The sequence below is a fragment of the Malurus melanocephalus genome, unplaced genomic scaffold, assembly GCF_030028575.1.
Source record: "Malurus melanocephalus ecotype Western Australia unplaced genomic scaffold, MMel_1.1 scaffold_9, whole genome shotgun sequence".
NCBI lineage: Eukaryota > Metazoa > Chordata > Aves > Passeriformes > Maluridae > Malurus > Malurus melanocephalus.
Genome location: NW_026623241.1, coordinates 4440110 through 4466858, shown reverse-complemented (window position 1 = coordinate 4466858; position 26749 = coordinate 4440110). Strand labels below are relative to the sequence as shown.

Below are 26749 nucleotides of genomic sequence, written 5' to 3'. Positions count from 1 at the left end.
AACAAAATGCTTTGTATTAAAAACGTCTTTTCTAATTCGCGATTCATTTTTAGCAATACACCGGTGTACACAATGAGAAATGGGATCATGGACTGCACAGAAAAGAACTGGGTTTCAGGGGAAGGGTCACCGTGAAAAACGGATGGAAATCTTCACAGGAACTGCCTGAAATCTCAGCTTGCACATTTTCATTTGCTTGAATTTAAACTCTAGGTTTAGTATGGCAGATATGAACCCGCTGCTGATGCAAAGCGATTTTCCAGAACTGCTGCAGCTGAAGTGATTTACAACACAAATAATAATTAAAACAAGCTGTCAGTAATTAAAGCCGCTAGAACAGTCATCACAATGAACAACTGTTCCACGCAACACCAGATGTGCCCAGGCCCTTTGCTTCAACCGGCAGCGAGGGCTTTTATTTCTCTAAGTCCCGCAGCTCCTGTGACAGGCCAGTAGTACAACACACGTCGCTTTCGACCACAGTTAAGGTGTTCTTTTTGTCTGTCCCCTCAGTTTTATTCTACGGCACCTCCCCGCTGGTAAAAAAAACCAAAATAAAACAACAAAAAAAGCCACGCGCTCGTTGGCAGGGCCTGAGCCGCCGTGCCGTGTGGGGCCGCGTCGCTCCCGCCGGGGCTCTGAGGGCCGTGAGGGCTGCGGGCGCTGTGAGCGCTGTGAGCGCTGTGAGCGCTGTGAGCGCTGTGAGGGAGCTGTGAGGGAGCTGTGAGGGGGCTGTGAGAGGGCTGTGAGCGATGTGAGGGCGCTGTGAGGGTTGTGAAGGGGCTGTGCGGGGGCTGTGCGGGGGCTGTGCGGGGGCTGTGCGGGGGCTGTGCGGGGGCTGTGCGGGGGCTGTGCGTAGGCTGTGCGGGGGCTGTGCGGGGGCTGTGCGGGGGCTGTGCGGGGGCTGTGCGGGTTGTGACCGCTGTGAGGGCCGTGAGGGGCGGGCGGCAGGCGGCGCTGCGCACGCAGCCTCCGCCGGCCTCTTCCCGCCCGGTGGCGCCGGAATCAAACCGCGCCGCCCGCCCGCGACATGGTAAGCGCGGCCTCCCGCCCTCCGCCTCCTTTTCCCCGTCTTRTTTTCGGGCGGCCGCYGAGGCTGCGGAGATGCAGAGGCAGCCAGGGCTGTGGGCGGGTGATGGCAACCCGTGCCTTGCCGTCTCTCCGCTCTGAGGGGAGCGGGGTTCCCGCTCCGGGGGAGGCCGCACGGTGCCGGTTCTGGGGGCGCAGCGTTAGCACGGCGTGGGCTGTGCTTTTGGTTTGTTGAAGAGCGATGTGAACGAGCCGGTCCCTAAAGGAGCAGCCATAGCCCCGTGGCTGTGGCTCGAGGTGGGCACAGTGCCCGCTGCTTCCCCCCCCGAGACACAGGGGCCCAGGTGTGGCAAGGCTGAGCCTCTGGGCTCAGGTGGGAGCGGGCAGAGGGAATGGCAGCTGTGCCCCACTGCGGTCACAGCACCGCATTTTTCCGTCTGCCTGCSGTAGCGTGAGCGGCAGCGAAATGGATGCGCCTGGTGTGGTTAATACTTGTGGTGGGGAACGCTTGCCAATGAGGTATGAGGGAGAAATTAACGTGAAGTTAATAATTTTCATCTAGAGAGCTCTTGGCTTCGTTGTTTTGGTCTGTTTGCCCGAGTGGTGGTGTGAAACTTAGCGCCCGAGGGGCGTAGCTATAAGCACGTGTTTCCAAAAACGCCACTTCCATTCCACTTCGTGCTCCCTCAAGGTTCTGCTCCTGTTGCTGCTTTTGGGAAAGGCAGGAGATGGAAGTTAAACCCATCTGCTTTCTCTTGATGCTCTTGCATGCACGTATGTGTCAATTCCAGGTCCTAATCCTGCAATGTACTGACATGGCAGGAGAGAGCAGTGCCAGCAGTGCTGACCTAGGGCATCACTGGCTAAAACAGAAGAGAGAACACATTAAAAATATTAAGGGTGCTGTTTGTTTAATATAAAATAGAATAGCTTCTGTTGCTATCTCTGTGTTACTGTCATAAGCTAGTCTTTTATGTTTGTCTTTGAAATTAAATCAGTCTGACCATTTTGCTCTTGGTGCATGTTTTAAGTATTGTGTGCTGCCCGATCGTGTTCTTTCTTAAGAGAGGAAGCAACTGTTAAAAGGTAAAAATGGTGTTGACTCCTTTCTATTGGAAATTTGGAAACATAATCATATCTTTCTCAAAGCATCTTGTTAGTAGACTACCCTCTCCTGTTGACTTAAGGGCAACAATATGCCTTTTTTTTTTAATTTAGACCTTTTTCTGCCAACATCCCATTTCTATCCCCTTTCTATCTCCTTTCCCCCTTTTTTGTAGTTGCACACAGTCGGTGAAGTAGGGGGTGGGGCAAGGGGAGGCTTTTCAGATTCACATTATGGCTGTGCCTTTGGGTTGTTATTAATAAAACTCCATTTCTCTGTGAAATACTTTATATCCTAATTTCATTAGAGGCATATCAAAATAGCGCTTCAAAGTGATCAGAGAAGACTATTTCTTAGTTTTGTATTGCCAGCAGCAGTTTGTGAATTGCCATTTCTGCTTTCTGCTTGTAGTTCAACCTGTGTTATTTAATGCTTGGTCACACAACCACAGAGAAAAGAAATAAAATCAGCACGGTTTTTAAAATGTGACTTTGAAATTATAAAGTTGGTTAGGACCTTTGAAGAACATGTTCTTTATCTCCTTAAAAAACCCTAAATGGCCTACAACTCACACTACTGTCAGTATATCACAAGATAGAAAACAATTCTTAAAAACAACCAAACAGAAGGTAGTGCTTATCTTTTCAAGGGTTGTTAACCATTTGTGTGAATTTGGTATAAGTACACATTTTGGGATTGGTATGTGTCAAGAAATATCAAAGCTGAAGTAGGGTTGGGTTTTCTGAAAGGCTGGCTCCAAACTCCGGGTAGGTCTCTCCATTTAATAGATGAGCTTGGTGTAGTGTTTATTTGCAAAGAAGTAGTTAATCTGAAGGTCTGGGCTTAGTGGTAAGGTATTTTAAAGGATGGCAAACCTAACTTGTAGATAAATAGATYTGAAATCTGAGTAGATGCTAGTTGTTCAAGTGACTGAATGTCTTGGTTTGTATTTTTTTTTCCTTGTTATAGTCCAAGAAAAAAGGTCTGAGCTTTGAGGAGAAGAGAGCTCGCATGATGGAGATCTTTTTTGAAACAGTAAGTAACTTGTAATTGTTTTGTATTTGAATTGGTGGAAAGACAGGTCCTAAAAAGAGCTTGTAGATGCAGCTGAACTCAATATCCTGGCATGCATTTCACTGGTGCAAAGTGCAGGGAAAAAACTTCATTCCTCCCCAGGTAGAGCCAAGGCATGAAGATGCACAGGTGGTGTTAAATAGATGCGTAGGTAGTGTTAGTTTTTTCCTGTGCTACCTATGTGCATCTTCTCATTTTGAGTCTGTTACCATAAGAGCGGACAGCTGGAAATTAGGAAGGATCTCACTGTATTTTATGAGAGGATGAAGAAATCTGAGCRTTAGAAAAACAGAGCAGTGTTGGAAAGGAGCCGTGGGGAGAAGAAGCCTGGAGATTCAGAAGCTGAGCTACAATTTTATTGGTGGCATGTTTAATCCACCATGTTTTACCTTTCAAAAAAAATACTGTGACACTTGAGTATTTGAATAATGTGGTGCATCTGTGCTGACAGTCTAACCTGGGCTCTGTGTGCCTTAAGGGCTTCATAGTCTAACCTGAAATGAAATACAGTGACTTCAGCGCACCAAAAGAAAGAATGGGGCTTTTTACAATAACAGTATTTTTCTTATTATTTAATTTTCAGAATGTTCCATTTCTATTGAGGGATATRCTGGCTCTTGCCTTAGCAAAACCAAAACGTACAGTTGATTTCCTACTTGGTTTTGTTGGCCTTGATTTAGTTTAAAAAACACTCAAGCTTAGATGATGCTGCCATTTGTAACTAAAGTGTCTTTCATGTTTTGCACAGAAAGATGTCTTCCAGTTGAAAGATCTAGAGAAGATTGCTCCAAAAGAAAAAGGGATTAGTAAGTATTTACAAAAGTTACTTCCCTTGAGCAAGTAATCATTTCTGGTATAGGTCCTACAGTGTCAATTTTCCTGGCTACAGTTTTAGGTTTGTAACTTTAATAATGGAAAATGAAGCTAGWATGGGATACTGGTCAATGGCAGGGCTGTAGTGTTAAGAGTGACATGGGATGGGAGATTTCTTAGGCTCTGAGCTGCCTGACTTGCAGTGACTTTCAGTGTATGAAATCATTATGTGCACTCAGGTATTCAATATCTGTCTGTAATGTCACAAATGTTTTTAAATGTTAGTCCAAATATACATGGCCAGTGCTGTTGAACTTTTCCCCTCCAAAATGGCTGGACAGCTATAAATGGAAGGGGTTTGTCTTTTCAATAAAGCCTTCCTGATGAGATCCATTGATTCAGAGCTAGATCAGCTAGGATTTGTCTGTGCTCTTGATTGTTTTGTATATTCCTTATTCTTTTTTCTTCTATGCTYATTGACAAAAGGAAGGCAAAGCATAAAGTTTGGGTAGTTGCCACKGTCCTTGGCTAGCATGTCTGGGTAGCACTGCAAGAGTAAATGAACTTGCTGAGAGAACTGCAGATATGAATATCACAAAGCAGAGTTTTTCAGTTGTGTCAGCAGCTAACAGAGGCATTCTTGGGCTTCTGAAGAGATGTGGTGCTTTCTTGATTGGTCTGTCAATGCATATGTTTCGTTGTAATTTGCAGTGTAATTTGAGTGTAGAGTTTCTAAAACCATTAACACTTTTGAACGGTCCAAATTCATCCTGTCTCTGCATATGAAGGCATTTAGCCACACAACCCAAGCACCAGTTACTCTGAAAAGAAAAAAATTACTAACTTGTGGAAATATCCCCATGCTGGCATCCAGTTTATAGCTTCCAAAAGATGTGGGGTCCCCTGTAGTCTTGAAATTAAACGTCGTGTACTAAAACCCTTAAATGAGCTCAAAATTCTTTATATCTGCAACACCTGAGGATAACATATCTACTTAGCTTTGTTGAGCAGGTATAATTATTGTAAATGCYACAGGTTTGCAAGGAAATTATCAGTTATGTTCAGAAATACTGATCCTTGTGAGTGAAAATGATACTCTATTTTGGAAGTGAATATAATCAAAATGAGAATCTGTCCTTCCTGAGTGTGTGGACAGATGGCTTTAGTGYCTCTGCTGCTATGAAATACTTTGTTAAGCTTTAAAAAGTGCAATGTAATTAACTCCAAATCATGAAACTTAAACAAGTTAATCCATTTTAGAATTAAGATTGCAAGACAATTTCTCAGGTGCCTCTCATGGGTTTGTTTCAGTATTGTACTGTAATATGCATTTATTTTGTGCAATGCTCTTGAGTAGTGTTTTGCAAACATCTGGTAGCAGATGTGCAGAATAGCAGTGTTTAGGAACAAACTGCTGGTTTCAAAGAGATTCATCCCTTCAAGTGAAGCTTTGGGCATGTTGTCCTTGTGAAATCTTCCAGCTAGCTGACATTAGAGGAAAACACAGATGATTGTGGATGGTAGCTTGTGGTATTCATAAATCTCATAGTTCAGGTGCTATGCAGTTCTAATTTTATATTTTTGCTATTATTAGCCTCGATGTCAGTGAAAGAGATTCTCCAAAGCCTTGTTGATGATGGCATGGTGGACACTGATAGAATTGGAACTTCCAATTATTTCTGGGCTTTTCCAAGTAAAGCTCTTCATGCGAGGAAGCGTAAATTGGAGGAGTTAGAGTCTCAGGTAAGTCTGTTTTATGAAAAATACTTTTTTATCTCAGTGGATTTGCTTTTTCTTATACCCTCCTGTTATTCTTGTTTATATCTCTTTTGTGTATAAATGTACGTGTCCACACACAGAGGTTTTACTATAGGAATTATCTGTCATACATGGTAGGACCTTCTCACTGTCCAGCTATCACATCAGGAAAACTTGGGAGGGTCTTGTTGGAGCTTGAGGAGACTTTTACTTGCTGCTGAAAGCATGTTATTCATGATGCTAAGCATCATTTAAGGACTCAAAATATTGAGGTMGCATGTTTTTATGTCTTTTATATAAGGTAGGCCATCATGTGATAATAAGCTACAAGTTACGGCAGCCAAAATACACAACCTGAGTAAATGGGGCAATGGTTTCAACTTAGGCCATTGTGTTTCCCCTCTGCTTTTATTGGTGGCTTAATTGTGAGCACTTTTAGTGCACTTTTAGCAGGAGAAAAGAGCAAATTGGTCATGAACCACAGAATCAAGGAATGGCTGGGGTTGGAAGGGGCCTCTGGAGATCTAGTCCAATTTCTCTGCTAAAGCAGATTCACCTGGAGCAGGTTGCACATGATCATGTCTAGGTGGATTTGGAATACCTCCAGAGAAGGAGAGTTGATGGCAGACTGTTCCAACTGCTCTGTCATCCTCAAAGGAAAGAAGTTTTTTGTCTTATTTAGATAGACCTTTGTGTTTTTGCCAGTTGCMCCTTGTCCTGTTGCTGGGCACCACTGTAAAGAGTCTGGCTTCATCCTCTGGACACCTGCCCGTAAGGTATTTGTATTTATAAGATCCCCTCTTTTCTGTAAAGTCATCGCCTCTTTAGGCTGCACAGGCCCAGTTCCCTCAGTGTTTCCTCATAAGACAGATGCTTTAGTGTCTCCTCATCACCATAGCCCTCCACTGGACCCTCTCCAGGTCATGWCTTTCTTGAACTRGGGAGCCCAGAACTGAGCAGAGTGCTCCTCATGAGGCCTCAGCAGGGCAGAGGAGTGGGGGACGAGAGGCTTTTCTGCARATGAGCAGGGCATCTTTGTTGCAACATTGCTGTTCTATTGATCTGGTTCTTTCCTACTTTATAGGAACTGTCTTTGTTGCTGCTTCTAAGGGGAGTGGGAAAGCATCTATTCATCAGTTTATTTGCAATGGGAGTGRTAACAAGATCAACAAACAAGCTTTATGAGACCATGTGGTGTGATTGTACCACAGCACTGTCAACTTTTCCTATAATTATTTGGCATTATGTTCTTTCATCAGAGAATCATTTGAATGAATACAAAATTGCTGGTAGCATCTGAACATTTATACAGACATTATCTTCTTCAGGCATAGCTCTGATATCATTGCTGTCTTATGTATAGTGTTGTCAACTTCAGCTATTTCTTTATATTTATACAACTGCATCAAAATAATTAAAAGAAAAATGCTCTTTTTCTCAGCTTGAATTGAAAAAGGGGTTTGATTTAACTGACTGTGTTTGTGCTGTTTTCAGGCATGGATTCAATCTGGTACAACTGGACTTTATTTTTATAGAATGGTAGTAACAAAGCGCTGATTCTTCCTCCAGTGATGTTTCATTTGTCTGAAACGGATTAGTTTAACTCTGTACTGACTTGGARCTGAAACTCCTAGTAAAATTACTCAACTTATTTGTGTATTCATACAAGTTTTAGACCAGGCTACTTACTCTGCCAGCACATAAATTGCTGACTGAGCATTTGAACAAATATGTTCCAAAACTCCTTCTTTGTTTACCAAACTCTCTGGTGCCACTGTTTTGTTTAATGCAAATGATTTGCTTTTGGGTCCTCTTTGTTGTTGCTCATACTCCATGTTATAACCAATAGCTGAATGAAGAGTTGATATTTTGCATTTGGGCCTAGTCTCATCATGAATTTTAAACATGATAGGTCAGGCAGGTCTCTGGCATACCCTGACGACCTTCCTTGGAATGTTTTGCAGAATCTGCCTAATGTGCTCCATGACAGGTATCCAGGAATTAGCTTCAAAAAAACTTTCACTTACAAACCCATCTGTTACTATTATTGTGGGAAGTGTAATAGACCTATAGTTATTGATTTGTAGTGTTACTTTATGGTTATTTCTACTATTGTGACATGAACAGTTCTCCAATATAAAACTGTTCCAGTTGAAAGAAACAGTTTTATTACCAGAACTTTATTTGCAAGCCAAGCCCTGCTCCTGACATATGGTCTTATTGGTGTAAGACCTCTCTTTAGATGATGCTATGAGTCTTTAAAAGTACTTCTCTTCATTACCTTGCTTTTCTGATGAGACTGGAAATGTTTCAGCATATCAGGGAAAAGCATTTTCACTAGCTGAAAATAACTTCTCTGTTGACACAGTGGAAAGGTGGCATTTTCAATGAAAACCTCTCTGAACGTTTTTACAAGATGATAACAGGTTCTGTCTGTGAGTTCAAATTAGCTCTTTTGGTGTTTGTATTCTTCTTGATGTGCACACTTACAGATTTTCTTAAGGACTTCTAAATSTAGTCACTATCACAAAACTTCTTGTCAGAACATACAAAGCAGAAGAAAAAAGTCAGCTATTGTACCATTTCTGTTGCATGTTGTTTTTCTTTGATCATTCCAGTACAGAGCTTGTGCCATGCTGAGAGATATGTTTTCTCTCTGTGTCTTGTCCAGATTGATTGTTAAGTACATGAGTCGGTCTCTTTGTTCAGCAGTTAAAAGCCAGAATCAGGCTGCCTTATTTAAAGCAGGTTTAAAAATCCAGCAGTTCAGTTCATGCTGCARTTAAGGCTTTTTACCAGGAGGCGTTATCTTTGTTTCCTGAGGGCATGGATAAATAGTCAAGGGAAAGGAGTGATCCCAAATGCTGAACTGTCATTTGAAAATAATGTGGAGGAACAGAACAGGCTTCTTCTTGATGCAAATTCCCCTATTAATTCATAGCACTGAGGCTTATGTTTGACAAGCTGGGCCTGCTACAGGGCCTTTTGCCTGCATACATTGGTACTTCAGAATGTTATAGCCAGGTTGCTCGTAGTATTTTGCATCTTACAGAATTTGTGATTGTGGGAAACTGGTTTAGGAGCTATTCTTGAAGCAGTTTTTTTGTTCCACATTTTTTAGTGATTATTAAGCTACACCCCAACTTAGAGATGCAGAAGCAAAGAAGTCTGACTCAGTATTCATAATGAAGATCAAGCCAGTTTTGTCTGGATGTTTAAAGCTGCACTTCGCAGGGTTTYGGTATACCCTAATCTTCTTTCAGGGAGGATTTATTACATCATCAGTGTGCAGAAATAAGACAAATAAAAACAATGATCAGGTTTCTTCTGACAGCTTCCACCCTTGACCCATCTTTTGGCTTGCTTTTGTGCAGGCAGGTGTTTGGAGAAGGGCACTAATCCCTGAACTTTCATRTATGTGTCAGATCTTGTGCCAGGCTAATTAGGATTAGGATCTTGCTGGTGCCCTCTAACCCATAGTTACTGCTTGGACCTCTTCCTGTTTTTCTGTAAAGCAAGGACAGCAAGTATCTTTAGTTTGTGTAGCATCTGGTGGAAATATTTTCTCCAATAGCTCACAGAGTGAGAATTGCTATAGGTCCCTTTGGATTTTGTATTGTTTGGTTTTGCACTGGCATGGTTGCTCCTAAAGGTTTATGCCTTCTTCTTATGCTTATTCTTTACCTCTTGCTTGCTTGTGCATCTCTGAAGTGGACCACTGAAAAAGTGAAATATGTTGGAAGTTGCATTTTGATTAGATGGGTTTATATTCACATTTGGTTTGTTTGCATGTGGAAGTTTGCATTTGGTTAGATTGGGTACAGGTGTGAAACTAGAGCGAGGGTGTGGACTGAGAAATACTGTTTTAAAAATTTTCTCCGTTTATTAACATTGTTATGCAACCTCACCTTGTCAAAGAGAACTGTGGAAGCTTTACTGACAGGGTAGTTAAGGCTTGGTTTYATTCCTTCCATAAGAAAAGGTGAAATCATGTGATTTTATTCTTAATCAATACTTTTCTGGCTGTTGGATTCAGAAGCTTTCAATTACCTATGATCAGTTATCRTTGGACAAAACGTTTGTTCTTGGCATAACAGTTGTGACTGAGGGAAAGAGAAATCTTTCTGATGTAGCCTTAGTATAAACAGACTCAGCTTAGATTTTATTTCATTTTTTTCTTCTGTGTCTTGGGCAAAACACTTGAAACTGTGCTGTTTTAGGTAAAGTGAATTAATGCATGTTTTCATTTTGGTTTGCAATGGCTTGAATTAAGTGTTAATTGAAGGAACGAGTAACGACTAACGTTGAGGCTTTTTTCACTCTGGGACTGATGAGTTGGTAAACTACAACCCTCAGAAGCCATAAGGAGTATCCCATCTCTCCAGCACATTGYCTGCCATAGCCAGTGTGAGTGGGGTCATCTCAGCTAGAGTTGCATGGTGCAGCTTTAGAGCTGACACTACTAAAGGCTAAAGGGAGGCAGAAACAGTTTCACTGGTCCTTGGTGACATTGAAGAGTGTCTGGCATTCAGTATGACTGGCATATATGCTCAAACTGAAAGGTTTTAGAGGACTGTCACTGCATAATACAGTATTTTTAATGGATGGGGACCTGAAATACTAAGCACTTCAAAATGTTGTGGTTGTTAGTGTAACTATTGATAGTACTATGAGCACTGTAGTCCAATAGTTTGGGAAAGCAACCAGTTTGGTTCCTTCCATCAGTCTGGTGTTCATTGTATTGTTCAGCTCAAAACTGTTCATTTCACTGTGTTTTTTGTCTTATTTCTCATGGTATTGCTTTTTGTGGGTTAATCCTTAATGCTCTGAGGCATTGCAAGGGAAAGTTTAACAGAAAACAGAGCTGCTGTTCCAGCTGGGAGCAAAGTGGTGTCACCTTGCACTGCAACAAACATTGAATAGAATCTCTTTAGAGCAGGATGGACATTTTGTGCTGTTCCCTGTGGTTGCTTCGACAGACTCCTGACCAAGAGAGTTTCTGGCAATTTTTTTCTTCTGCTAAGCATTGCATTGGGCCAGTGTTAGTTAAGATAGAAAGGATTAGTTGATGTTTCATTCCTTAAATCCCCACCCTAGGGCTGGTAAGAGGAAGAATTTTCACTTCCCTTGACTCATATATTGAACCAAGGGGAGAATTTGGAAGTAGGTACATCCTGGCTGACATTTGGTAGCTAATTTAAAAAAAAAAGCCACCAACAGCCTGCCCCTCCAGGAATAAACTTGTCGAAATCCAGTGACTTCATATATATTAAATTGTTTGTACTAATGAGCATTGAAAAGTGAAAAGTGAAAGAAAGAATTTCAGTAAAAAAAAGCCACTAGGGGAATGTATTAGGAAATGGTTATGTTAGAAATGCACACTGTTTGAAAATTGTTAATGAGAAAGAGTATTTGCATTTGAGTAATCTGGCTTGAATCCTCCTGAAGATATTTGACAACATAACTAAAAGGAGAGAGCTTTCTTTGTTTAGAATACACACAAAAAAATCGTTTTAACTATCAGAAAATTCTTTCAAGACACAGCTTGGTTTATTTCTATCCCTTTAGATATATTTTTCCTCCTTAAATATTGTKACTGGAAAATTGCTGAATAAAGTCTGCTTGAGACTACTAACTGAAGCTCAGAAAACTTCTGCTGTCCCCATTGTCTCAGTGTGAGCAGCCTCCTCCTTCATCCAATTGACTCACGAAATTGTTGGGGCATTTTTACACAGTTTGGAAATTGATTTTTGGACTGCAGTTAGGTACAAATGCACAGCAGTGGCTGGCTAAAAGCAGCCAATCCTGAACTGAGGTACAAGTCCATGGAACTGACAGATGTGCAGTGAGGGGTAGCAGGCCTGATGATGCTTGGAATCGGGTGTTRTTGCTGAAGGTATTGGACAAGTTGTGTGCCCTGGCTGGAGCTTTGCATCAGCAGGGAAAGTGTGTGGGACCTAGTTCTGTGCAGCAAGCTTTTGGCATTCCTTTGTAGAAGTATCCTCAGCAGATGGTACACTGAGCAGAGCTCCTTACACACCCCAGGTCTCTATTGCAGCAGTTTTCATCCTCTGATAGTTCTGAATGCAGGGCTCACTGTTTTGGGGTTTTTTGCCTTGTAGCAGTGATGAGCTATTCCTAGAGGTACATGTGCAACGCCTTTGGAATCAATGGCCTAATGCTTTTGATAAAACAGTTTAATTTTTGAGTATAATTTTTTCACATTATGATCCAATTGAAAGGCTGTAGTAATTCAGTATTCAGTGTGTTTTTAAAAATTCTTTGTCCATTTACTGAAATGGCATGAAGTGTCTTAAGGTATATCATGATCTTAAGCTTTGATGTAAATGGTTACAAAAGCTTAGCACCATCTTTTTCTTATGTATTTTATTAGTTTTAGGGAGTAGAYATGGTTAAAGGATCCAGAGAAGTATGTCAGAACTTCTGCAACTTATCTGCGTGACTTGTGTTAGGAATTACTTACTTAGACATTTTCTTCCTTCATTAATTTAGATTTATGTATGCTTACAATTTAATTTCATTAGGTTGCAGAAAATGTAATAAGTTGTTCTTTTCCTTTCCAGGAAAAAAAAAATTCTGATTGCTGAAGAGGTCTTTCTTTTAATGCCCATTGTGAGGCCTTGAGCAACATGGTCTAGTGGACTTGTCCCTGGCCATGGCAGAGGGACGTGGGACTAGATGTTCTTCCAGATCTCTTTCAACTCATAATGTTGTATGAGTCTATAACACATAGGCAGGATCCTAATGTATTGACTGAGCTTTTAGAGCAGTCTTCCCATATAGTCTATGCCATATCAATTCTGGGCCTCCTTTTTTCCCCTCTTGTTTGAGGACACGTCATTTATCTTTCTACTTATTTATTTCTGTAGTTATTCTTCCTTGGATTGCCCTGACCATTTTGATAGCCTGCAGCCCCAGTGAGCTGGGTGATTCCATTCCGTGCTTGCTCCCTTTTTTTTCTTTGTCTCTTACATAGTAATTACTCTCCCAACAGCGACAATTAGTGGTCTTTCCCTGTCTTCAGCCTTCTGGCTTTCACTGACCTGGACATTTTATTTGAGCTAAAGGACCAGACTCAGAATGAGATGGCCTACTGCAAAGCTACTATACCTGCTGCAAAGGTATAGTATGACTAGCTCACTCCATRCCATCCAGAGGGAGCTGTAGCAGTAAAGAGGCTGAAAATTTGCATCCTTTAAACCTTATGAATATGTTGATTATATCTATGCCTGTTTGTTGGCTCTCTAAGGCTTATTCCTCTGTTAGTCTCCTGGAAAACTCTAATAAAACTTTATGTGAATAGTCCATGGTTTTTGTATATTGCACTTGAAAAAATGTGGTGTCTTAAAATGATTCTGCATTAGTAAGTCCTAAAATGTCCAGCAGACAAGACGCTTCTAATGCTGTAACTTATTAGAGGCTTCTGGAATTATGTTTTATGGCATGCTACAAAGCCCTGGAGAGTATGCTTAGTTACTGCTGTCATGGCAGACTTCTAAAAATACAGTGCTCTGGAGACTTCTGTTGGAATTAAGCAACTTYGTAATTTGGTGTTCGTTAGTTGAATTTCATGCTTTTGCTTTTACTTGCTGTTAATATGTAACTAGCTTGATGGCAGCTGTGAAGTGTAGGTTTTCATTTCCTTCCTTCTTGATGAGCATAGGGTAAAATTGGCATGATTTAAGACCAAAATTTTTTTAAACTGTGTCTGTAATAACACTAAAGATTCTATCATAGGTTTAAGGGAAGATTCCTGCTATATTAAGAAGGATATGTTGTTACCTTCCTTCAGTAGTTTATATTACATATTCATTCTGATATAATGGAGGAAAACCAGCAAGTTCTTTCAAGTAAGATTTGATGGAGATAGTGAGTTGTAGTCCTGTTTAATTTGAACTTTGAGATTCACCTTAAAATCTTGTAATTCAATTAATACAGCATGTTTTGTTTTAGAAAATTAGCATGGATGCAGAAATAAACTACCAGCAAGCAATTACAGTAGTCTTACTTCACAGAATTTTCCTCTTCTGGAAGGAATAAAATGTGAAAAAAAAMCCCAACCAAAAAAACTGAGAGTATAAATCCTAAATGTGTTATTTTKATGCAGGGAGACTTTAGAGGAAGAGGTCTTTCTTGTAACAGCCAAACAGCTCATTATTTTTGAACGCATGGTAGTTCCATCAAAGACTCTTCTGTGTATCATGAATTGGTGATGACKTGGTTATCTGTCTAAGCATTATTTTAAAATGACGAAATTGGCATAAAGAGTGAATATGAAAGACTGCTGTCAAAACTCTGAAATTTGATAGATGTATTTTACTAAGGCTTTTGTATATTTTASTGGTAATATCTCAGTGTAGAATTTGGGCATTTCTAAAAGTCTGTGGAATAAAGTTTGATTTGTTTTTTGAAGTCTTTAAGCAGAATGTGAGCTCAGGGAATATTGGATGAATATTGTGTTTTAACTTGGGCCTCTATATGCATAGTCCCTGAAGGCATTGTCAGTGATGATCCAGCTGCTTCGGATAGCAATCTCTTAAAACCCTTTAGGGAAAAATCAAAACTTTTCTTTATTCTCTCCCTTTCTTTCCAAGGGAAAATATCTTTCCATGTTCTTTCTGCCTTGAATAGACCTGCTAACTACCACTTTAGAATTTGTAGTTTATTAAATACATTGATATGCACTAACCAGCATATCCTTCGTGTGCAGATATGTAAAGTTTCTGTAGTTCTGTCAGTCATGTGAATGCGTTGTGAAGTTTTTTCAGCTTTCCTTATTAGATTGCTTGCATTTGTGAAACAGTCTTGAATGAGGTGTTTCAGCTGTTTTTTTTTGTTGATTGTGGTTTTTTGAGGTTGATTYGGGTGTACTTGATATTGGTCTCTGAGGGCCATCTGTCCCTCAGGTCGTGCCAATTATGCCAAGTCTGAAAGCAGCCAGAGAAATTTAGTTCTTTCATTCAGCCTGCACAACTGTTTCTTTCACCTTTTGTCTTTGAAGGAGGTTGGCCTGGAGCAATTAGTTTTTCTTGTGTAACCAGTACTTATCAAATGGTGTTGCAAATGAATGAAGCAAAACCAAAAGCTTATGGCAAGACATTTTGTCTGAATTAATTATTATGACAAATCATTAAAATTGGAAAATAATTTAAATACTTTTAATGTAGTATGTTTAATTGTAAAGTAATTAAAAGAATTTTTAATTGTATAGTAGTATSTTTAAAATAGCTGCAGCTAGCAACATCAGGTTTGTACGTGGACAGGCGAAGCTTCCATTGGAGGGGGACTTCATGTTTAATTTTATTTCCCAAAAAAAAAGTCATCTCATATTCAATACAACCTGAGAATAGAGCCATGGCTAATTTCTTCTGTGATATTTTRTTTCACTCTCATCTGTTAGTATTATAAGTAAATCAGGGTTTTAGGCCTAAATTTAATCTTGAAATGCAAGATTAATTGCGTTTGTGAAATAGGCAAGTAAATCATTGTTACCCACATGAATGCTTCTTGTGGGTGCAGAGATCTAGCTTCAGAATTACTAATTTTGAGAGTCCTTGTAGTRCTTTGTCAGACAGTTGTTAAAGTCAGATATTTGTTTGGTTTTGTCCCCTGGAAAAAACCTTCACTTAGCATGAGTTTCTGATACTTTTTTTTAATTATTTATATTAGTGCTAAAATGAAAAATACCTACTTGTTTCCTCTTTGGTACCTCTTTAAAAAGACAGAACTTGCACATTGGCAGGATTAATAATTTGTTTTGGGTTTTTACTTAAAATAATCAGTGCACTGTTCTTCCATTTTGAATAGCAAATATAATGTGTTATGGGTGGAATATATTGAGCTCTTGTCTTGATGAGCATGATGAGCAAGTCAGGAGCTTATGAGTCAGGATAAAAGGGCGAAGTAGAAAGAGTGACACTGTTGTTCATGTGTGCTACAGGGTGCTTGATCAAGAGGAGGAACTGGATGAGGCCTTCTACAGGCAACTATAAGCAAGCTTTAAAGTCACAGGCTCAGATTCTTGTAGGGGACTTCTAAGTACCCTGACAGCTGCTGGAGAAGCTGYATAGCAAAGCACAAGTAGTCCAGGAGGTTCCTGGAAAGCATTGATAATATCTTCCTGTCACAGGTAGTAGAGGATTCCACAAGGAATGGTGTGTTGCTTGACCTCATACTAACCAAAAAGGAAGGCTTATTGGAGATGTGAAGGTTGGGGTCAGTGGTTACTGTCTACCAGTGGGATGGATTGGGAACTGGCTAAGTGCCAGATCCCAGAGGGTTGTAGTCAATTATACACAGTCTAGTTCAAGGTCTGTCACTRGTGGCGTTCCCCTGGGGTTCTCTTCTGGCCCCAGTGTTGTTCAATTTGTTCATCAATGACTTGGATGTSCAGGAGTAGAGGCCTCTTCAGCCAGTGCCCTGATGATTAAAATTAAAAGCTGGGAGAAGTAGCCCATATTTCAGAGGGTTTTATGGCCTTTCAGAGGAACCTTGATAGGTAGGAGAGATGTGCAGAGAACAACTTCSTGAAATTCAACAATAGCAAATTCAGGATCCTGCACCTGGGGACAAACAACCCCATGAAACAGCACAGGCTGGGGGCTGACCCACTGGAAAGCAGCTCTGCGAAGAAGGACCTGGTGGTCCTGGTAGACAGCAAGCTGTCCCTGAGCCARCAGTGTGCCCTGGTGCCAGGAAGGTTAGTGGTATCCTGCGGGTACATTAGAAACAGCAGGTAGAGGGAGGTGATCCTACCTCTCTGTTCAGCCCTGGTGAGGGCACACTTGAAGTTCTGTGTCCAGTTCTGGGTTCCACAGTACAGGAAAGACTTGGAGCTTCTGGAGCGAGTCCAGTGAAGGGCTAAGTTGGTCAAAGATCTGGAGAATCCTATGAGGAGAGGTTGTTGGGAGCCAGGCTTGTTCAGCTGTGAGGAGAGGTGACTGAGAGGGGACCTCCTAAATGTATGTAAAGATCTAAAGGGTTGCTATCAAGAGCATGGATCCAGGYTCTTTTAGGTGGTGCTGAACAACAGGACAAGGGGCACTGGCAGAAACTGATGCACAGGAAGTTCTACCTGAACATGAGGAAGAACTTCATTGCTGTGCAGRTGACTGAGCACTGTAGCAGGTTTCMTAKAGAGATTGCGGGGTTTCCCTCACTGGAGATATTTCAAGAACCATCTGGACACAATCCTGTGCAATGGGCTATAGGATGACCCTGCTTGAGCAGGGAAAYTGGCCAGATGATCCACTGTGGTCTCTTCCAACCAGACCAGTTCTGTGATCCTTTTTCTCCAGAAAAATCAAGCTTATTCCCTATATTCTCGTAAGTTTTTGAATTGCGTCTTTCAGAGATTGCATTAGATTGCATTAAAAATGAGTTAATCTTTTTATGGTAAAATTTGTATCATGGATGAAGAGAAGAGAGTTCTTGGATTAACAATTTTCCAGCATAYCTATATTGCAGAAAAAAAGTTCTTATGAATACAGAGATACGGCAGGCCCTAACTCTTCCTTCCTCTTTTTCTACAGTTTGTTTTCCATCCATTTGATCTCTCTTGTTCTTACCTGTATTTCCTGGACTGTTGCAGCCTCTTAGTTGCTCTAAGTGCCATYAAACACAAATCCCTACTTCATATTGCTGAAATAACTTAGAGTGACTCAGGATAAGACCTTACATGCTGCTTTCTCTTCCTTTCACAACATTAAAAGAAAAAAAATATCTTAATTGTATTGATGTAGTGAGCGTATGTTTAATGTTTGTGCCTCACCAAGAGTTTGTCACATCCCTGTCCCAGTGGATCTGGCGGCTGTTCCTGCTGTAGTTCAGTTCACTGGGTGGGTTATATAGAGAAATGGCATTTCATGAGTGATACATGACACCCTGAGATCAGAGCAGAAGTGACAGTACTGCAGGGTCACAGGAGTGCTCTCTGCTCTGCTGTGACCATACTTAGCTGGCTGCAAAGTTTGCCTATGCGTAAAAGGAAACCCTGGGAAGTATGGATTTATGATTGTGTATGTAAAAGAAGCAGCTGCATGCTTGCTTAGTGTAGTACTTTAGAAAGCAGTTMTGCAATTCAGTGTGCTGCCCTTTGGGATTTTTCTTCCTCTTTAAGTTTTAGTCAACAGTTATTGCTAAGTGGTTTCTTTTGGTAATGTTCTTTGCCTTTCTTTTAACACAACAGGTCTGTTTTCAATATTTTCATTGTTCTTTGGCTGTTAATCTTTGCTTTTTTTTCTCTCTATACATTATTAGTATGGGTTTTGGATYCAGTTTTTTGTTATCTTTCTTTAAGATCTAGAGGAATGCTTTGAAGTACTTGCTCTCCATGCCTCCTGTCAATTCCACTTAAGTTTTTCAGTAGTGAGTTAGTTTTCCCATAGAAAAGAAATATACCTATCTGCTACAAATGTTACCCTAAACTATTTGAACTGCTTTTGTTTAAGCCAGAAGCAAACTTTGCCTTGCCTTTAGCCTGAAACAAAGCACAGTGAGCTTCAAACCCAAACTGAATAACTTTGCAAATTAGAAATAATTAAAAATTGATATCTTTGGTTCTTCTGTAATGCCGCAGTGAGTGGTGCTCACAATAGCAGTAGTTTTTTATACCATTTTTGGTTGAGTGTTTTGCTGAAAGAAAGCCAGATGTATAATATTTCTCTTCCAGACCATAATGATACTGGGCTACCAGCTGTGAGCACTCTTGGTGGTTAGCATGTGAGACCTTGCCTTGATTCTTGCCCAGTGAACATCCTCCGGGGCTGGATTTGCACAGCTTACACTGGGTGTGTAGATATTTTAATATGCTGGTGAGACGAACTACATGTTTGGTGGGATACTGGTGGTTAGAGTGGTTAAAAACAGGGAACCAGAAGGCATGGGACCAACAAAAACTTCTGCTGGAGAAAAAAAGATGTAGTTTTTTTATTCTAGAATAGAAGTCTATCAGGCAGGTTTTGAGAAGGAATGGAACTGAAACCTGCTGCTGTTGTTCATTGGGAGTTAAACATTCCTCATCCAAATGTACATCACTAGCATGCTGAAGCAGGACCCCGGCATTAATGCATCCATGCCATATAATAAATTATGTGCCCATGTTTTAATCTGTGTCTTTTGATGCAAATCAGGCCCCAAGTTCTGGGATGGAACTGRTGGTTATCATCAACACACAGTGCTTTGAACACCTAAACTACTGCACTATTGCATAGCTAAACATTGTGAGACCTTTGCAGAGTAGAAAAAACCATCCCTTTGGGGCACTTTGGAATGAACTAATGTCTAAGATAGGCCAGTGGTCACTTAACTGATCACGCTGGTCTGTAAAATTAAAGTAATTGTTCTCCCACTCCTATTTTATACATGCTAGTTGCTTTCTTCATTAAATTGTGTTCTTGCAGGCTCCCCCTGTGTTTTGAAAACATGAAAATGGTCTTGTGGGGAATATTTTTAACTTTAAAATTTGTAATTATTTAGTCTCCTCTCCTTCTTTAAACAGCTTTCCCCTAGATGATGTTTTTGCCACTTGCTTGCTTCTTGTCATGTGCTGATTCAGAGCAGTCAGACTGGAGACATGAAACTTTGCACTGGAGTAGAATCTCTGTACTTCTTTTCCACACCTGGTCAGTTACACTTGTGGCAGAAGGTTGTTCCTGTGTCAGCCCAGACATCTCTTTTAAGAAAAATAGAGTGGAGTCTGGATTGGTTTCACTGCTGTTGGCAGGAGTCAGATTTCTCTGAGAGTGGTTGCAGTTCCTTGAGAAATTGTTTGCCAGTTCCTGTAAAAAATGTCCCCAAGGTTGCTCCAAGGATTGAAATACTACATCTGCTACTGTATTCTTTGCAATCAGGCTTTCCTGCAGCTGGTGAGTGCAAAAGTCAGTCCCTGTATTTGTCCAGATGTGATCCTCCGTTATCATACATACACAATGTTTGCAAATTCTGCGTTTTTTTTCTTTTATAATGCTCTATAACCTGTCATTTGCCATTTGCTCTTACCTTTCAATTAAGTATTATGTCATCTATGTCTACACTTCCTCCGACTCTTTATCCTTGCTGACTGTTTTTGCTTCTTTCATTGTAGTTATTTTCAGCTATGTTCCTACCTCTGTATCCAAATCTTTCTTCTTCTTCCATAATCATAGAATCTTTGCACAGACCCTGGCCAATTGTTCCTCACCCTTTGAATCCTTGTCCTATATTAGGGTTTTTTAAATATCTTGCCTCCTTCTGTGATTCCATTTCTTATCCTCAGAGCTTTTGTTTGTTGTCATGGGGATAACCACTGGGACTTGTAAATAATACACAAAGAACTGAGGTGTCCTTTTTTTTAGTAATATTTTTTGCTATGTGAATAATTACAAAAACTAAAACCACCCAAGAAATTAAAATCTAAGAGAGAAGAAAGCAATATCTTAAATAAGACTGTGTAAAAATCATCTTTGCTTTTAGGCAAAGGAAGGTCTTTTAACCTCATGGCATGGCAACCTTGAATGTTGTGTAGGATGGAATCTAAGAAATTTCTTTMTCTCCCAAAGTTTGTCACTAGTGTCTCTTCCATAATTAAATGATGTRGAATATAAAGGATCAAGAAAATTATAAGATGCCTTATTGGGTGCTTCCAAGCTGGAAACCAGCTTTTATATTGCAGTGCCTTGAGAGCTCCTTCTGCACATGCCTTTTGGAGAAAGCAGCAACATTCTTTAAAAACTTAATGAGAATGAAAAACCAGAGAAAGTGACGCCTTTGTGACCCCTCTTGTGGAGACCATTTGCCACTTGCAGCATAAGAGTCTACATAAGCTCCTTGGCTTGTCTGCCTCCTCTGTGAGTTTTGTTCCTGTGTTCAGAGCCAAATGATGTGCTCCAGGGTTCATCTTCCCTGGACTTCATGAACTGCAAACTGTACCTACGCATTGATCCTCTTCTGAGCTGTGGCGTTTCTGTTTAGTATGGCCTCATGTGGGGACTAACACAAAGCCCAGAAGGAGTACTTTTTGACTATCCACGAAAATTGAGATATTGGTAAAGTTCAAGCCACACACTGAAACCAACACTGGCTCTGTGGTAACTCACACTGAGATCAGCAAGTAAACAGCTGGACATGTTATTCCTCAAATTATGTCTTACCATTAGTATAATTCCTATATAAATCAAAGAAAACTAAAACATTCTTTTAGAAAGGAGACTTTCTTGTCTGTGTGCATGCTCACACTTGCATGAACACAGAGTAACTATTTTTAAAAATTGAGCTATGAAAGGAACTGCTAAACCCAGTGAGTTGCAGTTGGGCTATGTCCTAATCTTTATGGACCACCAGTGTGGAGTTTCTTTTCACTGTTATGGCTGATCTCCAAGACTTAGCAGTAAGCTCTGCCTGATATTTATCATGCATTTATATTTAATGTGTATTTCTGAAAATATGGACCAAACATTAGTTTAAATAGAAATTGAGAAGTGTTTGTAGCTCCAGATTAGTTCTGTTTGTTTGTATGAATGTKCTTATATGAGCTGCATGATATAAACTATGTAGTTACATTATCAAGGCTGGGAATTGCAAAAAATGTCTGGGAATGCTTTTGCACTCAGTGGGATTCTCAGTGATAAAGGGAATGTAGAATTCGAGGCTTCATGTGGGGAATTTTGGGGTAGGACAGAATGAAACCCACTGTGACGTGTTCTTTTCGCAATTAGTCTGACACACTGATATATCTGACTGGTGCTCAGAGCATCTTAAAGCTAAAGCAAAGGGTACTTAGCATGCTGTTGCTTCTTCTTCTTTCTTTTTTTTTTTTTTTTTTTTTTTTTTTTTTTTTTTTTTTTTTTTTTTTTTTTTTTTTTTTTTTTTTTTCTTCTGTGTTGATTTCGAATGCAGTAACTGGTTTTCAAATGATATTTTGTTAGAATTTTTTTTTCATTCTCATTCAACTCATTCAATATTTCAAGGTGCTTTGTCTGATGCTGAGTATGGTGTCCCTGAGGGACTGAGTCATACTCCTGCCCATCTTAAGACTTTCCAAAGTATCTCTGGAACACTGCCAACTAAACTGGAAAGGCGTGGTTTAAGATGGGTGGCAGCTTAATAGAGAGAGGTCTCTCTTGGCAAGTTATTTCTCCTGATGTAACAGGAAAATGGAAGGAGTACTCACACCAGCCCTGTGAGCAGCGCRAGGGCCACGCAGTGAAAGGGGGCCACATGGCTTTGCATGCCTTTGAACAGAGGCTTTTGTTTGTCAGYGTGTAAAAGGGATTGGGGCCATGCCAGTGGCATACCAGACTTTGGGAGCACCGGTATGTGCAGCTGCGCAGGTGGACCTGCTACAGCTTTTGTYACTGCTTCCATTGAATAGGGAGAGCTGGAAAAGAACCAAAGGAAATCATCAAATCCAAAGCCTCCATTTTATGGAGTCCTTTGCATAGAGATGCTAGATTATGGTATTAAATGGCATTTTAGTCCCATGCTGAACGTGCAGTATATAACAAGATTATGTRCCACAGGAGTGAAAATATCTTAGACTCAAAGTTGCTTCCTGTAATTCTTCTCTGCAGTCCAGAGCCTTGGATTTGGTTTTGGGCACTTTTGTGTTTATTTTGTTTTTATTTTTATTGCATAAATTTATATGTATTTTAAAAGGATATATCCACTTGTTTATTTAAATACATTAATATGTATAGTAATTTTATAGTCTTGTTTAGTATGTTACTGATAAAGTTTTATTTTGTTCTTTGTTTTCTTTATCAGTTTGCTGAAAGCAATCAGAAAAAAGAGGCTTTACAAAAAAGCATTGAGAAATCAAAAATTGGACGTGAAGATACTGTAAGTTGCTTTGGGGGGAGGCAATTCTACAAGGAAGTAGTGCTACAAGTATGCACTTCTTGTAAATACTAATGTAGTACTTACAGGCATTTTAAGATGTAAAAATATCTTAGAACTTAAACTACCCAGAGGTGTGTATTGAAGTTGCCAATGTTTGCTGAACTGCCAGATCTATTAACTACAAACTTAGATGGTGGTTTGGGTTTTTTTTTTAATTTACTTGTARTATAGATTCCTAAATTACTTCTCTGAACAGCCATGTAAGCCCAGTGCTCTTCACATGCTGAAGCTTTTAACATGGACAAAAAATATCTAGGCTTCATGTTTATCATGCGTATGAACCAACATATTAGTTAGAAATATTTCATATGGTATTCTAAGTTGCTGATTTGCATTGAGATGCTCAGTCTAAAGTGATTTAAACCTCCAACAGAGGTGATTTAAACCTCTAAAATAGAGACAAGCCAGAAACTTGCAGGAGGAATTGAGTTTTGTAGAAAAGTGCYAAATCTTTGAAACCCAACTGTTTTGTAGAAATGCTCTAGGTTTTTCTTATGCATGTTTCATTTATCTAGTACGGAACAGAGTGAACCTTACCATCAAACTCTGTTTAAGTGGCAGTTGTACAAATTCAATGAAAACCTGCTTTTTGCCACTACCTTTAGTGGGGATTCTTTATTCATTCATTCACAGCAGACTGTGATCAGGAATCACAGGCAGGTTTCTCACATAGTTGTGCTTGTCATGTTTCCAAATACACTGTTTCAGTCTTGGGCTTCTCCARCTTGTGAGTCGCCCTACAGAAAGCTATGGGTCTGGAAATCTTTTCTTGGCTGATGTTTCCAATATTTTTATTCTAAAAAATCTAGATCACAATGTAGGTCTCTGAACATCTCACCTCCTTACCTCAGCATCTGGAAACTTTTATTTCCATTCTGCATTTTCAGAACATGCTGAATCCAGAGTGTTGGCAAAAAGCACTGGGAGTATGGAAGTTGATGGGTGGGTGGGAGGGAAAACAACCTTAAACAAACCCCAACCCACAAACCCCTCAGACTGCTGGGCTACCATGGAGATTGCCATTGGTAAAAAAMTCAGTGGTTTACAAACTCATGCTGTGTGGCTCTTTTGGGCTACCCTAACTTGTGTTATTTGAATATCAGCCAATTCCAGTGTTTGTAACTATAGACTGAATTACAATTATGTGCTGAGTTGGCTGTGSGAAAGCTCATGTTGAGTCAGTGTCTGCAGATTCTTATTGATCGATAGAATCTCTGAGGTCAATATTGTGTGCAATCCCAGCAAACACTACCGTTCATACAGACATAAATATCTGAATTTATAAATAAATAAATATCTGAATTTATTTTTGAGACCATTGCTCTTAAATGGTGTGGAAAAAGAAAGAAGAAAAATAAAATCAGAGGGTGTTCATACACAACATCTCAGTTTGTGGAAAGGTGGATGGTAGGTTTTTCTGTAATGCYGTCTTTAATTGCAAAACTAGCACTCCTAAATATTGCTAACTTTTTCAGCCAAATAATCAAGAGATGTCTTCAGAATTTGTCAGACTGTGTTGAGTTCAAAGGTTGTAGAAAATTGTTCCTTTATCCATTTTGACCTTTTTTCCRTCTAGTTTGTACTCGGTGTCACTTAGTGTCACTGAGAATTCTGCGTAATAAAATTAAATGCTCAAGTGGTTCATGGACAGAAAGCAGTAGTGAAGGTAGCTTTTAAATTTATGGGGKTTTTTTAAAGCTTTGCATCATGATTATTATTGTTTTAATGTTTGTAATTTTTTTGTATCTCCCAACATCCTTTGAATCCTCAGGCGGAACGTACAGCTCTACTAGAGGAGCTTGCTGCCCTTCGGCAGAAAAAAGAGCAACTAAAGGCAGAAATAGACAAATACAGGGAATGTGATCCAGACGTGGTTGAAGAGATGCGTAAGTTGTGCATTCTTTAAAGTGATCTWTTGGCTGAAAAGGTCTGCATTTCTTAAGCTTAAAATCTGGTAATCAGAGGTTAGTTAAAGAGTAGCTGCTTTTCATTTTAAAGCTGAGCAATACAAAACAGGTACACTGACCTTTCTTTTCATGTTCTGTGCTATTATATATAAAGAGGTTTACTGATATTTACTCTGCAAGCACCTGAGCAGTTAATAAACAGTCCTGTAATTAAAATACTCCGATGCTTTAGAATTAACATCAGGATCATTCTTTCCAGAACCATATTAATTCTATAACATTCTTAATGCAGGAATGCGTGTAGGAAGAGGAGTCTTTGGCTCCCATTTACCTTCCATTCAATGCTATTAAGACAGATATCTTTCTACTTACTWTGTCTTTCCTATTTAAAACAAAAGCATTTCATTGGAAACACTGAATTATCACTTATATGAAGCTATGTCATCACACTCTTGACTGACTCTCTGACATGGACGGTTTTGGTTGGAGTTTCTAGTTCTAATGGAATACAAGAAATGATGAGTGACTTTAATACAGAATTTGGCACTGAAATGTACTTAATATTCCGATCCTTAGCATGAAAAATGAAAAGCATGCATGAAATTTTATTGAATTTTCTCTACTGCAGCTTTCATGTTTTATTTATTAGGCTCTTACATTGCTACCCAAGCACCACTGCATGTTCAGCTTGCTGTAATGCCAAAATGCTGTTACAGAGTGATGAGAAACAGGGACAGAACTTTTTTCTGAAAAGAGATGTGGCTAAATCTTTCTCTTTCCTTATTCTACTAACAAAGTCCACAGCTTTAGAGCTGTTCTGAGAGAAAGCCAGGGACATAAACAGAGTTGGCAGCGCTCACCAAATTTGGACAGATATTTATTCTGAGGAGCTGTGACATTTTTTGTCAGCTGTGTTATCTTTCCCCAAGGATGTAACGGTATGCCAGGGAATAAGCAAACTTGAGACCTGAGGTTAGTTACTGTGCTGTAAATCCCTTGCTGCCTGCTCTCCTGAGGAGAAGACACATTCCAGCTGATTCCAGCTGTAAAAATGAATGAGGTTAGGCAGATAGCAACAGCAGAGGGATGTRTAGTGTCAGGTATTTTAACTGCTGAGGTGCCCTTATAGTAAGCATTTCACTGAATGGTTTGAGAGCCTGTCGTTTGAAACAATCACAGTAAGCATGTTCCTAAATACGGCACAAGGGAGCAAATCACAGCCGGAGTGCTCGGGCARGCTGCATTAGCTGGCAACATGGAGATAGTATCCTGGACAGAGAGAAGGAGAAGGAAATGTAATATTTGTTGCTTCAGTCATGCCCTTGTCATTTGTCTGTATGTTGTGGGTTTGTTTTTTTTTTTTTGTCCAAGTGTGTRGAAACTCCATGGGAATTTATGTGATGGAGGGATGAGCGTTTRAGGGACTTGGTGAGGTTTGCACTCCTGAGCTACCTGTAGGGTTCCCAGGGGAATATGCAGTAGTATTTCAGAATTAAYTTATCCTTGAACTTAATTTTAAAAGTTTCTGCTTCATTATATTCTGTGTCAGTTGTTGTTGCACTGGCAGTGTGCATTGTTGCTGGCWATGTATGAGTGAATAAATGGCGATGTCAGTTTTGGGGAGTTAATGCCTTTGTCAAAGCTGAATGGAAGTTGAAAGGCTTTCAGGAAAAGAGAGAATGAAAAAAAGTTAGGGGGGCATTTTTCTTGTTTCAGAACATGGAAACGTGCAAAGGCAGAACAAGATGCAGAAAGTTATGGGGTTTAGTGTAAGAAAGCAATAAAGAATCTTAGGCAATGGAATGCGTTCAGCTAGAYGTGAAAGTTACTGCTGCTGTTTCACAGAAAAAACCCATATTATAAAAGTTACTCAATCAGACTTTAAAGCATTTTCCAACTGCAYGTGGGTGATACAATTTTCTACTTCTGTACAATTTAGATAATGTAACCCTTGTGATTATTTTCATTAAAATCACCTGAGCTGATTTCTAACTAAATTACCTTATTTTAGCGTCAGAAAATAGAGATGGCTGTTACGATACGTAATCGTGTTCTTTTTAAGAGTTGAATTGTTCGGTTAAATATATTTTGTAATGGGCGGTTGTCGCCTTCTACTTTTAGGTTTTCCCTCTTCCTCCTCAATGACTTCAGCTTGTAAGGAAATCTT

General features: G+C 39.9%; 1 protein-coding gene across 1 annotated transcript in view; it reads left to right on the top strand.

Moving 5' to 3' along the window:
* The first annotated feature begins 961 nt into the window (after positions 1–961).
* MND1 (meiotic nuclear divisions 1) overlaps positions 962–26749 on the top strand; it is a 40510-nt gene continuing 14722 nt past the window's right edge. The window contains exons 1-6 of the mRNA XM_057376055.1: positions 962–1033; positions 3104–3169; positions 3957–4014; positions 5616–5764; positions 22541–22615; positions 24447–24561. Of these exons, the coding sequence (XP_057232038.1) occupies positions 1031–1033; positions 3104–3169; positions 3957–4014; positions 5616–5764; positions 22541–22615; positions 24447–24561 (466 nt within the window). The 5' untranslated portion in view covers positions 962–1030. The remainder of the gene's footprint in view (positions 1034–3103; positions 3170–3956; positions 4015–5615; positions 5765–22540; positions 22616–24446; positions 24562–26749) is intronic.